This window comes from Chanodichthys erythropterus, chromosome 20 (genome assembly GCF_024489055.1).
Source record: "Chanodichthys erythropterus isolate Z2021 chromosome 20, ASM2448905v1, whole genome shotgun sequence".
In the NCBI taxonomy this organism is placed as follows: Eukaryota; Metazoa; Chordata; class Actinopteri; order Cypriniformes; family Xenocyprididae; genus Chanodichthys; species Chanodichthys erythropterus.
The window spans coordinates 20,842,347-20,857,112 of NC_090240.1; the positions used below are offsets into that span (position 1 = coordinate 20,842,347).

The following is a 14,766-nucleotide window of genomic DNA, read 5'->3' on the forward strand; positions in this document are numbered from 1 at the left end:
CACGGTCATCAAGGATATGCAGAGCAAACGTGGGCAGCCACGCAATCGTTTTCAAAAGTCTCCATTTTGGTCCGTTAACACTGAAATGCAACCCCGGCGTTTTCAATCTAAAATGGTCTCTGCAGCGTTTCAAAATGTCAAATTTCGAGGGCCGAAAATGCCAGAGTAGTGTGTAATGACAGGCGTAATCGTAGAAAAAGCTATGCGTTTTAAAACGGAAATGCACTAGTGTAAACGGGACCTGAAATGCAACCCCGGCATTTTTAAACTAAAACGGGCTCTGGAGCGTTTTGGAAAGTCTCCGACTTCGAGGGTCGAAAACTCCAGAGTAGTGTAAACGACAGGCGTAACCATAGCAAAACTTATGAGTATTAAAACAAAAACGCACTAGAGTAAATACCAATATAGTGCATATTTTTTGAAAAATGCTCAGGTAAACGTGACATTAGGGGACAATTTTTACAAGCTGTTTTACTGACATCTTTCTGCGGTTGAAAGACAATTACATGAGACATGATACAGATTTCGGTAAGTAGTACTGTTTCTTTCAAGTTACCCTCTGATGTTCATTCATGTTTACTTGGTACTGTAACTAGGGTAGGGGATTTGTTCAAATAATAATAGTAACAATGAAACAGCAATAGTAACAGAAATGACTTCCTGAGCAAGCACCAGCAATGGGAATGAGTGAAAACGAAAGTCTTTAAAAACGAGAGTTGATGTCACATTCTCAAAAGATCCTTTTAAGTATTGAACAAGCTACAGTTTCAGATTGCAAAACATTCTTGTCAAAGGAAAAAGTGACTTTTTCTGTTAAAATGACGGGTTTGGCTCACTACATTAATAACAGCAGTCATGTGGGCTTCTGCAGATGGAGACTGGCTTCATAAACACACGTGTGCTGAGAGTAGCAGAGGAACTGACTGACTGAAGTGGTCGAGTGCAGACGGAAGCTTAGGAAGCTAAACATGACTTCCTAATCATGACATCATGGGAGTTCCATTCAATGCCATTGCAATGCTCGCTTAAAGGCCATTACTCCATTTTCTTTCTCTTATAAAACACAGTAATGGAGTCCACATGCCCCTGTGGGCAATGTGGGTTTACTGTCATTGGGAAACATGGTCTCTCCCTTACGCAGTGGGGCCTGAGGGCCCACGCACCCATCCATGCCCACGTACACAGTAATGTGTTGAAAGTATTGGAAAGCGGCAAGAGTACTGCTGCCGGGTTTTTCCGAAAGAGAAAACAAAGAAAAGATCTAGGGGCTGAGATGAGCTCATTCTGATGACGCTGGACAGATTGACTAACCACAGCAATTTACTCAAAATTATTGTAAAAAAAAAACACACACAAAAGCAGAAATTCTGGGAAAAGTTTGAGTTCTCAGAATAATGAATACATTTGGAGAAATTTGCTACTGGTGGCTATTACACACATACCCGGTAGAGATGATAGAAGCCAAAGGCCATTCCTGCCAGGATGACAGCCAGGGCACTGTAGTCTCTCCATCTGTAACCTGAGGGACCTGCAGGGACAAACACAAATACATGAAGCCCATCTATTAGCCAAATCCTGGGTAAAGCTGTGGTGGACCTTCTGGTAGATGCCATATTTAATTTGACATAAAAGAAACAAAGCTGTGATGTACAAAAATACAGTGTATGCAGTGTATGCCTCATCCTGCAACACTGCAACACAGTTTCTGAGCAATTGTTTCATAAAACCATTCGTGTAATTTTTTTTCTTTTCTTTTTTTGTGCTTAAGATGGTGCTGGTACAGTAACACGGACAATTTCTAATGAATCAGCATAAAGTGTCTTAGTTGATTAAATTCAAAACTCTGATTCAGTGATTCATTTGCATCATCACTCAAAATTTTTCATGGAACAACCCTATATATTTTTTCATATATTAAAAAGCTTTAGTAAAAACACATGTAGGTAAACACTGCTGTTTACTGTTATATAGGTGTACTCATTTGAAAATTAGTAAATATGATTCTTGCTTGTGTTCATTTAGTGAAAGGCATGTTGGAAGGCAAACTTTATTGATTTTTACTTGATTAAATATTTTGAATCTCATGTTCTGCAAGTGTTTGGTCTAAATGATGGTTAAAAAATTATATGCATAATGAAAAATACAAAAAAATATATTTTATGAAAATATTTTTATTCAATATTTTATTATTATTTACATTCAAAATATTTGAACAAAAAAAAAAATCTCCATAAGACAAAAAAATAGAAACCACTGACTGTTCTTCTACCCTTCCTACTTCTATGAATGTACCATCACAGCTTTTTCAATTGCCTCAAACTACTGTATAAAAAAAGATGTCAACACTAGACTAAGGTCTACTATAGTCTATACAGGCATATGAATTGGAGCTCTTGTTCCTAGAAGGAAGGAGAGGGAGAGAGAGTTCTGATTACACGTGGTTGTGGAAGCGTAAACTAGATCTGAACTTCTAGATTAAGTACCACATTACTGTAAAACAGAAAATGAGCAATTTCATCAGCTATGAGCAGAACGGAAACTCCCGCTTACAATATTTGAGGGGAAAATCACTCTGTTAAGGGTAATTGTGATCTTGAAGAGATGGAAATGAGAATCGTTTAAAAGATCTCTTGCACGGTTTCTGCTCAGGCCTCGCACAAGTGCTCACAAGCGATGAGATGGGGTGTGAATGTCACATAAGCGCAGTATTATCAGGTACTATCAGGAAATGAAAGCCACATCAAAGAGTCCCTCCTCACCCCTCACACTTATTCTCAGAGAAAGACAGTTGACCTAACAGAAGGCGAAAAACTCAGAAAAAAAGAAAAAAAAAAGTTCCGTGCAGATTAAAAAAACTGCACTGATCGCTCTTTTTGAGAGATACCTTGCTAACAGTTATAAGATTGAAGTTATTTATACAAGTCAATATTCTGATGATGAACCATATTAAAAATCAAAGGTTATACTACCTAAGTATCAGGAAATTAACAACTAGGCGCTCAAAAGAGCCATTATTCAGGCAAAAAGATAGCCCCGCCCCAAACTCACGCCATTGGTTGAGCCAATGTTGCTGGGTCGGGAACCTCAAACAAACAATCAATGTTTTTAAAGTGGCTTTTCCGAGAATCAACTTACCAATGGTTTACATACTGTATAGCTGGCATATTAATATGGATATGAGAGAATGTTCTAGCATTAAATAAATGACATACTTCAGTTTTACGTTATATTTTAACCAGCTTGTGAAAGCAAGAGCAGCCGTTTCAATTCACGCTGAGGCAATCTGGCAAGGCTCTGCCAACAGAAAGGAGGGAGAAATTATCATGCAAATGTTTAACGGCACACCAAACAGAGAAGTAATTAAAGCAAGCTTGGCTCTGGCAGGTCAACATGTCAGATACAAAATGCTCTATTTTGTAACATAGCGAGGTCTGCGGAACAGGTGTGTTACTGTAATTTGTTTGAATCTGCTCTACTGAATACAAATAGATAGGCTCGCTAATAGACCAGCAAAGCAATACTACTATTTCATTTTTTGATAAACGGACAATGTGTAACTGAACACGCAGTTTTTATATGATTAATTATATGAGAGGTCTGTTAGGGGCAACATAAATAAAAATCTGGCCCTGATTCTTGAAAAATGGGACAAAACATGTCCCACAATTTTACCTGCCATTAGTGTTTAAATAGCAGCATTTATACTAGATCAGTAAATTGTTAGCATTTTATCTACATTTATTTTTTTATGAAAAATTTATTTAATGATCACTTACTACTCCTAAAACCATGATTAAAGTACATATGTATTTTATATTATATATTTTGTAATATAAATGATGTACTGTATATATTTCATATATTATCATTTTAAAGGAATAGTACACCCAAAAAATGAAAACCATGTCATTATTTACTCACACTCATGTTGTTCCAAACCTGTAAGACTTTTGTTCATCTTTGGGACACAAATGGGCATATTTTTAATGAAATCTGATAGATTTCTGTCCCTCCATTGACAGCCCAAGCAACTACCACTTTGATGCTTCAAAAAGTTCATAAAGAGATCATAACACTAATCCTTATGAATCGGGCTATTTAGTCAAAATTTTCTGAAGAGACAGGATCGCTTTATATGATGAACAGACTGAATTTAGGCTTTTATTCACATATAAACATTGATCAGCAAACATAAACAGAAGTTCAACTGAACCTGCTTGACATGCAAGAACAAACCTTACTGGTTCTCACATGTTAAGTGAACATGCTTGACCCTCCGTTTGTGTAGATGAAAGTTTATAAAAGCCTAAATTCAATCTGTTCATCATATAATGTGATCGTGTCTCTTCAGAACCGCTCAATTCATATGGATTAGTTTTACAATCTTTTTATTTAACTTTTTGAGGTGTCAAAGTGGTAGTTGCATAGCTGTCAACTGAGGGACAACATTCTCTCAGATTTCATTAACAATATCTTAATTTGTGTTCCAAAGATGAACGAAACACTTACAGGTTTGGAACAACATGAGTGTGAGTAAATAATGACATAATTTAAATTTTTTGGGTGTACTATCCCTTTAATTAAATTTGCTAGTAAATATTTGTAATAAATGTTTGGCATTACTTTAGTATCTGATGCTGTTAATTCATATTACATGATAGGCAAAGGAAAACATTTAATTTGTGAGAAAGTTGAATAATTGTAACTGATCATGTTTAACAGATTCATTCTACTTCTGCAAGCACATTAAAACATCAGCAAACCTGCAACTTCCCACAGCTTCCATTTTAAGGACTTCTGACAACACTTTTTGTATCAATGGTAAACACCACATTAACTAAGTGTCCTTGTGGGAGCATGGCATGCGGGAAACACATGATGACCGTTTGGGCAAATTCAGAGGCCTTGAGCTTAGACCCTGACCGATCTGACCGATCTCCTACTTCAACTCGAGATCCAAACGGGACTCCTTCTTCCACATCGGTAGCCCCTCCATTTCCACTTTCCACTCCTGCTTTTTATTTGGTCACTTAAGGTGTGAGCATGGCCTCCATTCCCCTTTTTTCCAATCTCCGTTCAAATTTATTGGGTTCAGAAAAGGCCCTACTGTCCTTCTGCCGCTTGAAAATAGAGATCAGAGTATCCATTACTCCGACAGAGATGGATGCAGGTCCTGACGCATCGTCCCCATAACAAGGACATCAAAGAGAGGGACCCCCTCTTTCCAACACTGACCCCCGCAAAGATCTCCTCACTCTCCCCTCATTATGCCATTCTCTCATAGCCGTTTTGATATAAAACCCCCCACTCTAGTGGGGCTGAAGCCTAACTACATGGCCATCCCATCAACATCGCTTTCATTACAAAACATGAGATGGCGGGGAGTCAAGGACAGGGTGGCAATAAATGAGGGTGGAATACATCTGGAATCATTGTCATACAGGTTAAGCATTATGCGAACTTCATTCAGGATTGGTAAATCAGCGGCCGGCCTGGAGCTCATAACCCGCAGAGGTAATAAAGATAGAGGCTGCAGAAAGGCCCTCGGCAGGCCAACCAACCACAGATTGTCGTAACTGTGCGGACATCATATCGCAAGGCTGTGTCGGAATTAATTATGTGCCTATGCAAAAATGATGTTGTCCGCCACTCATTTGAAAACCACTCACTTAGGATAACAGTTATGTTTGGGCGCTTATAAAAATATCTGCACGATATTCCAAAGTATTCCACGCAGTCGGTCTGTTTTGAATTGATGTATGGGCGAAGGTTTAAATAGGATTATGGGAGCACAGAGGAGACGTCTTCGATGGGGGACTCATTTAATATAGTCACGCACCATTTGGTAGAGAAAATCAACTAGACTAAACAAGTCATGTTTAAGGAGTGCATAGGCTGATAAAACATACAGTGAGGGGACGGGTGGAGGGGTTATAGGGTAAACCACATATCCTAGCAAAACCGATTGTGGTAATACTCACTGTACGGGGCCAGTTGAACAGGGTGAGCGATGTGCGCGGGCCCGGGAACAGCGACAGTCAGCGGCTCCTCCGTACTACCGGACCGCTGGATGGCTAGATCAACCTCCTCATCGGTCAGACCTGCACGGAGAGAACGTGGTATGACATTCAACACATCACCAATATAAGATTCAGACATCGATTTTTTTTTTTTATATATATTTTTACTAGTGGGTTTAGGACACTATAGTTCATTTATGTAAGTGAGGATAGCAAAATAAAGTAAACTGTGACATTATACCCAAACATTATTCATACAGTGAACTACCGGTAAAATTGATAAAAATTGGGAACCAAAAATTATTCAGACACTTTGACCTGACCATGTTTTGCTTGAGTGTTATCTGACATAATTAGGATTAATTTTTGGTCACATTCACAGAAATGGTTTGGTATTTTTAGATAATTTTCCTAATTTTAAAGGGTTAGTTCACCCAAAAATAACAATTATGTCATTAATGACTCACCTACATGTCGTTCCAAAGCTGTAAGACCTCCGTTCATCTTCGGAACACAGTTTAAGATATTTTAGATTTAGTCCGAGAGCTTTCTATCCCTCCATTGAAAATGTGTGTACGGTATACTGTCCATGTCCAGAAAGGTAATAAAAACATCATCAAAGTAGTCCATGTGACATCAGAGGGTAAGTTAGAAGTTTTTGAATCATCGAAACTACATTTTGGTCCAAAAATAACAAAAACTACGACTTTATTCAGCATTGTATTCTCTTCCGGAATCCTTTCCATTGAATTGATTCCATTGAATCCTTTCATCTGTCGGCGTTGGTAATGCACTTTTACATCGTTGTTTTTGGCGATTAGGACATCCGCGACATGCACACTTACGCACCAGTTTAAAAAATATAGCAATACCAAAATACAAACAATGTAGAATAGCTTGAAATGCTATTCTCAGACCTTTCTGGACATGGACAGTATACCGTACACACATTTTCAATGGAGGGACAGAAAGCTCTCGGACTAAATCTAAAATATCTTAAACTGTGTTCCGAAGATGAACGGAGGTCTTACGGGTTTGGAACGACATGAGGGCGAGTCATTAATGACAGAATTTTCATTTTTGTTTGAACTAATCCTTTAAGTAATCTAGCTAGTAAATATTTGACTACTTTTGTATCTGATGGTATTTGTTGGTAAAAACATTGGTGAAAACCTCTGAACAGATTATTCCAAAATAATACTTTGGTACATAAACTTTTCTGCAACATTGTAACCTTTCTTCTCCCAGTTGTCACTCACAAGATAATCTGAAGACTGAAGCCGAGTTCTACTGAATGAAAATGCCTGAAAACTCCAGAAATTATGTGAAAAACACTGTAATGGGAGAGGGAAAAGTGGGGATTTAAGTGTGTCCTTGACTGTCCTTTGCAACCTGCAAGTAAACCTAAACATTAAAACTCTTGCTAAACTAGGTTAATAGCACTATAGGCGGCAGACGTAGACCAGGATGAGCAGCTCTGGAGGTCCAAAGCTCTGAGCTCCTCTCCATTACAGTCAGATCTCAAGAACAGAGCCTGTCCATTTCCTGCCGCTATATTTCCCCAGGTAGAGCTCAGCGGAACCCCAGACAGATAAAATGCATTATTTTAATTTCTTCATTGTAATGTAAATGTATTACATAATTTTGCAAATGCCAATATAATTTAATCTTCAGATCTTTTTTAATGATTTTAGTGGTGATTAAATTGCATAGAGGTCTCTGATGGAAAATGGCAGGAGAGGGAAAAAAATCTAATATTAATATTTCCTTTTGTGGAAAAAAAAGCTGGTTTATTTCCAACACTGCACGCAGTCATTGGTCTGTGTCTTGTCTTGATTAAGCTACTCCATGCGGGCCTAAACAGAGCATTGATGGGGCAGACAGCAACAAGAAACTGGAGAAACTCTAGGAAAGGAAAAACGGAGGCGGAAAAAGCCCGTTAGTTGAATGTACTTGTGCGTTGACATTTAATGAAGACATAAAAGCGGGGAAAACATTATGGGCTTCCTCTACAATTGGCACATAAAACCCAAATGCTTTAACATCTCCATTTAGAGCCAATGGTTTAAAAAGGCTCCAGTTTCTATTAAACTGTAAGTTACACATATCAATTTAATAAATCTACTGAATCCTACAATACACACACACTCACTCTGACCTTTGTTTGTCCACAGTAGACTGGAGTGTGTCACGTCTGTCATTGCGTATTTAGTCTCTCTCTCGCACACTCTTGCTCTGTTTACTGGAGATATCCCCTTGGGCATTGCGCTACTCTATTCCACATGCTTTCATACGGCACGGCTGCCTGCCAGAGAGCCAAAAGGCTGAGCTTTGCTCCAAATTGAGCTGTTTAAAGAGCAGACAGCAAGCTGTTTTTGCGCTGTAATACACACATCATAAATGTGGCAAATGCCAGTGCCACATGTGCTTAAATAGAGCAGAGAGAACTGAGAGCTTGGCAGAGAACAGAGTCTGAGCCTGTTCAGCCCTGTCTGCTGTCTGCTGGGTATGAAATCACAGTCACACTTCATAGAGCCACACTAACAACACTGCAAAACAATACAAGAGCGCAGCGGAGGTAGGGTTGCATGGTTAATCACGCCGTTTTATCGCTGCGTTTCATGGTTTTCCAGTAAAAGTTTTATAATTTATAATGGTGAGAGACTTTAATTATTGGAATTATTGCGTAAAAATTGCACCCTTTTATTTTTAGAAAAGTTAATGTTTAATAAAAAGAGAAATACATTTCTTTATGACAAAAATAAAACATATCCTGACAAAAAAAAATTGTATCAGTTTTCTGTTGTGAGGCCAGTGGAGAAAAAAAACAAAACAAAAAACAACAACTTGATGTCCAGAAGCATAACATGATGAATAATCAGTTATTGTCCATAACAAAAGTAATTAGCGGCTAAAGCCAAAAATTGGTCTGGAGTGGCTTTCATCATCCTCCTAATCAAAACAAATCATTTCTCCTTTAAGTAATGTACCATTCAAATGTTTTGGGTCAGTTACATTTATTTGAAAGAAATTAATACTTTTATTCAGCAAAGATGCATTAAATTGAATTAAATACAATTAAATTTCTATTTCAAATAAATGCAGTTCTATTGAACTTTCTGTTCATCAAAGAATCCTGGAAAAAAATGTTTCTTTGTATTAAGCGTTTTCAACAATGCTAATAACAAGACATGACTGAGCATCAAATCACCACATGTGACCCGTGCTGGCAAAAAGAGTCTGAATGCGCACAGGCTAATTTCGAGCTACAGGCAAAACAAGTGAAAAATGGTGGTCGAAATTGAGGTTCACACAAAAAATAATTTATTAAGCACTCGTCTAGGGATCCCAATGATTCAAATTGCAATTAAACATCTAAAAGTATCTTTTTTTTGTATGTTTTCTACCTTTGCTGTTTTTTTGTTTTTTTTTCTGCTCGCTTCCCTCGGCATAAGTTTGGTGTTGTTGTAAAGCACAGCATTCCAACTTTGTGAATGTTCATTGTGAATTCTCAATGACATGAGTCTGATCCAATGAAATTTGATTTTCAAACTCATACTAATGTAAACACAACGATCTTTGCTTGTGCTGACTGACAGATCCGAAGCGTTATTACCAGGAATTTTAAGGTATGGTTTCTAGGTGATTTTGTTTTGGAACCTTCAGAAAACGAACTCAATTTTTCTCAAAATTGACTTTGCTGACTCTTTCGACTTCAAACATGTGTAGCATTGTTTTTTTGTCGGATTCCAACAAATCATACATCATTTTAAAGGTTTTTAAAAGAAAGTGTGAAAATGACTCATTTTTGAAAGTTTGCTCATTTTACAACTCATTTTGCCAGTAAAGGTCACATATTAGAATGATCATGTGACACTGAAGGCTGGAGTAATGGCTGCTAAAAATGTAGTTTTGCCATCACAGGAATAATTTACATTTACATGTTAAAATAGAAACCAGTTAATTAAAAATTGAAAAAATATTTCACAATATTTTTTATTAACAAAGGCTGCCTTGGTGATCATATGAGACTCAAAAACAAAAAAACTGTCCCCAAACTTTTTAACATTTGTGTAGTTTTTAACTACAGACTGTTATAGCTGTAAAACAAATGTAGCAACTTAAGGCGCATTAACAATGAACGTGCAGCCACGGGTAAGCAATTACCTGTATTTTATAACCGCTTCAGATGAGGCTCATCCAATCAGAATTTGTAGTCAGATAAAAATGACCTAGTTATTTAACAGTTTATGGAGGTTTTTGAATCGCAGTTTCCACTTGAGATAGCAAGAGGACACAGCAGCAAAACGTTAACGTCCAGAATTTATGACACCGATCTCTCTACATATAACCATATTCTCCCTTACTGTCAAGAATGATATTAACAAAATTTATACCGCCACCATTTTCATTAAAATGACCATGTAGCCAGTTTTACCTCTCTTGCGGAAATCTCTAGATTGAGGTCAAAGTTAAAAGAAGGGCAGTTTCTGTGGAGGTTGAAATGGCCCTGAAAAAATGTTGAATAATTTAAGGCAAATATTGGTCATCCTGTCTTGCATGGCATTCAAAGTGCCAGGAAGCAGCCATGGCCATGTGCTGAGCTGGTGCAGTCAGCCTGTACTGTCCAATAAGCAATAATGTGTCCCTGGACTCCTTATTCATCTGACCATACCAGACTGCTTGGTGGCAGACTATTGAATGAGACTTGGAGGCCCCCCTCTCATTTCCTCTCACTCACCTCACCGTAAAGACGCCCTCAGGAAGTTCACGTTTTCATGAGTTCAGCTCAGAACGAACAGGTCGTTTTCTAAGGACATAATGAACAAATATGTACATATTTGTAATGTCATTTGAATTCTTAAATAGCACCCACTGCGCAACTACAAAGTGGTCCGCCATGCATCCGAATAAGATGCATGCAAATTCATTAACGCGTTTGCTTTTCTTTTGGGTTTTCGGACTCACTCAGCTGTTTTGTCTCCTCTGATGCCTTTATTACAAAGAAAATGGGACGACAAATGAAAGACCTTTGAGATCCAATTTAAAAGAAGGACAACAAGAGTGGATTTTACATATAAAAGGAAAAGGACACAAAAAGGAAACAAGAAATTTATTACAGTTTCCAAAACCTGTGGAATGACCCCTCGGACCTCCATTTCAGATCGACCCGCCGGTAGATGAATTTTTTTTTAAGACATAAATTACATCTAATGACGACACCGTTAAAAAAAAGAACAATAATGGAAAGCTATTCTGTATTTCATTATACTGTATTATTTGGTGCACCTGATACACGCAGAGCCTGTTTATGAGTCACCATATTAGCAGATGCTCAGTCGAAGCATTTGCTTTGACCTTGCCATTCTCATTGGGGCATGAAATTACGGTGGTGGCACCACGATATTACAGCTATAAATACTGTAAACTGCATATCTGGGCTACGTTTTCTATTGTCTTTCAACATAAACCTGATCGGTATTTATTTAAAGGAAAACCCATTGCTCTCTGTATTATTTATGGCTCTATTTTCTGGGCTCTTATTTTCAGGATGTTTTTTTTTTCACCCTTTTTTTAAAGAGTGATGAGGCGACTCATCCAGCCATAAAGTGCAGTTCTCCAATTTTGGCACTTGTGAACTTCATAGGGTATGAACAAGCTCACAGGGACAATTATAAAATTGCTTACTGAAAGGCTGTCAAAGGTGGCTGCTCTTTTTTCAGCAGACCAACAAGGCTTGGATGAAATCACTTGGTGATTATTTCTTATTATTATAATAGTACCAGACTGAACAACAAGAAAAATACTTAAGGTCGTAAAGATGGAGGTCACCGAGAGCGTTTCTGTGAGATTTCACATGTCAAGTCCATGTCCCACATGATTGCATGCCTTAAATAATGACCGCTCTCATAGCGTATTCATTTATGTATTAAAAAAAAAAGAGAGGACTCTGGTCATTTTCCTGCTTTATCGCCGTCTCCTGATGACAAAGTGAAAAGCGACTGGCCTAGGTGGCGCCGTGGAGTAATTTATAACCACATCAATCCCTTTGTCTTTTACGCAGGCCTTGGTCATTGCCATTCCTGTCCAAGAGGTGAGTCGCATCACCTTACTTGCAAACTCCTTCCTATTAATATCAGGGATGATGAACCATTTCTTTACCTTCATAGCATGAGCGGTATTACACCTGCAGTGCACCAGTGTCCCTCATGGCCCTTTGAGCATAATGAAATGGCTACAGGAAGAACACTAGTGAGGTCAGAGATCTGAGCACCGAGCTCGTGTCTCACCCGGATGTCCACATAAAGGTTTACAGGAAGCTACTGGGTAAAGTTAGTGACAGGACAACATAGACTTTCTCTGTTGGAAAAGCTAAGGAAAAACAGTATCACATCCCTGATTATACAACGTGAAGACAGTAAATGAAGGACAGTAAAATCTGTACCGCTGCCAACTAGCAGTCAGCTGAAAAATTCAGCCTGTAGTTTTAAAGATAACAACGTATCAGCGGACACACTTCATTTTTAGTGATTTCCCCTGAGTGAGAACACAATTTAATGTTGTTCATAATTAAAATATCATTTATTAGAATCAAAACTCTGTTGAGAATGTGTGTACGCTTAACTAAATGTTGTCAAGCGCACACAATAAGGGGCCTTTCACACAGCACGCATTTTTGTATTCCACTGAGCTGCTTTTCCATTGTTTTTTCTATGAAAACTTGAACTAGACGAACACCTTTGACCATTGTGTTCGCATCTTGCATCTTTTGCAATGCATGAATGAGCATTCTAAAAATGCAGTGCTCAAGTTAAAAGAAGTTTAACTTGTCAAGTCACAAATTTAGATTCTTTGAGTCACAGATCGTGATGACCAAAAGTAATGACTTAAGGCCTGTTCACACCTGGACGAATATCGCACGCGATTTTCGCCGACGTTTAACGCCTCGTGACTAAACAACGGGCGCCAATGTGAGTGTGCACACCGACGCGAAAAACGTGAGGCGTAAAAGCGTTTTTTGGTTTGACGTGCCGCGTTAAAAACTGGCTGACCAATGAGAGTGGCGCTTTTGTTCACGTGCCCGGAGCTGCTGAAGTTACAGTAAAACATGACTTGGTGGCGCTCAAGCACAAAACAGTCTTGCCGAGCACACAAGACAACAAAGAGAAAGTAAGTAGACGAGGAAGACCCCTACAAACTATCGCTGCATCTCAAACAGCTCCCTAGCTTCCTTGGTCGTGTATCAATATACCATTTAAATGAATGTGGCCGACTCCCTGATCAGTGCCCTGACTAGTGAACTAGGGAGCTGATTGAGACGCACGCTAATATGGGTGCTCTGCCAGTTCTTGGCCATACTAATAGATGTGTATTATTTCTGTATTTTTGCTGGGTTTTTTTTTCTTTTACATTCAAGAAATATAGTTGAGAATGTCTATTTCATAAATGTTTATTTGCACTACCATTTCTGACTACCATCTCTCATATATATGCCATCTGCATTTTTATCTTCTTTAACTTTACTAATATCCTTATGTTTATTTGCACTACCGTTTCTGACCACCATCTCTCATATATATGCCATTTAATATCTGCATTTTTATCTTCTTTAACTTTATTAATATCATAAATATGTGTATTTGCACTACCGTTAAGCACAAGCGCCACATACTGTCAGGGAGTGAATTTGCACGTTCACTCTGCGCATCGCCAGTGACAATCGCTTGGGTGTGAACACAAAAAATGTCTCGAAAAACGCTGGCGATAAACGCGTGCGATATTCGTCCCGGTGTGTACAGGCCTTTATGATACAGTGAACGAGTCAATAGACACATTCAAAATGATGACGCATGAGTTTAAGACTAATTCTTCAAGTGTTTTTGGCCAATTCATTAAAAAGAACAAGCTTTTAAAGGTGCAGTGAGCAATTTTTTAAAAACACTGTTGAAAGTGGATTGGACCGAGCAGCACAATACACATGTAGCCAATCAGCAGTGTGGGGCGTGTCAACTCATGATGCGAGAGGAGAGAGAGTGAGCTGTGCAAGAGGGAGATTTGAAGAAAAACTTAAGAAAGAGAGATGGCTGAGAGACATTACAAAAGAGAAATATCACTGGAAAAAGAATAGATCTAATCAGGCAAGAGCTTTAGGACCCACATTAATTTTAGAAAAACTTTCCAACGCTTGAGAAACCCAAGCGGGAAGGCCTGAAAACGGACGTCGAGGTTGTGTTGTTTCTGCTCCATATGTGAGTAACATTGGTTTTGAGTATAAAGTCTGGAGCTGGTGTGCTGCTGGAGACAACGAACAACGGACTCTTGCTTATATTTACTCTTGTGTACTGTAAGCGCTTCCTTGTCGTTCATTCATCATCTTCGCTTAATTTTTCGAGAAGCATTATTTTGCTTCACTTCAGAGACACTCTTGCAATGGCGTGTTCATGCTTTTTGGTGTATTCAGGGTTCCTACACATTTTCCATTTCAAAATTCCATACTTTTCCAGACTTAAATTTCCAGACCTCCTTCCAAACAATTTTCTGCCATTGGTAAGCCTCGGTCTCCTTTTCTATGTTTTCTCTGCTTCATGTTTGTAGTAGGGGTCTTACAGTCTTTTAGTGATTTTTAAAATCAGTGTTTGATTGTTGAAATAAAGTTTTGTATTTAGTATTCACGTCTAGGCCCTTCTCTTCTTAAAACTACGTTCCCGTGTGACTTCTGTTGGGGATTAATCTACAAGTACTAATA

The 14,766-nt window shown here is 38.4% G+C and overlaps 1 protein-coding gene across 1 annotated transcript in view; it reads right to left on the reverse strand.

Annotated features, from left to right (window-relative positions):
- pex14 (peroxisomal biogenesis factor 14) overlaps positions 1–14,766 on the reverse strand; it is an 89,512-nt gene that overhangs the window by 29,310 nt on the left and 45,436 nt on the right. The window contains exons 4-5 of the mRNA XM_067370900.1: positions 5,982–6,101; positions 1,443–1,528 (exon numbers count right to left, since the gene is read on the reverse strand). Of these exons, the coding sequence (XP_067227001.1) occupies positions 1,443–1,528; positions 5,982–6,101 (206 nt within the window). The remainder of the gene's footprint in view (positions 1–1,442; positions 1,529–5,981; positions 6,102–14,766) is intronic.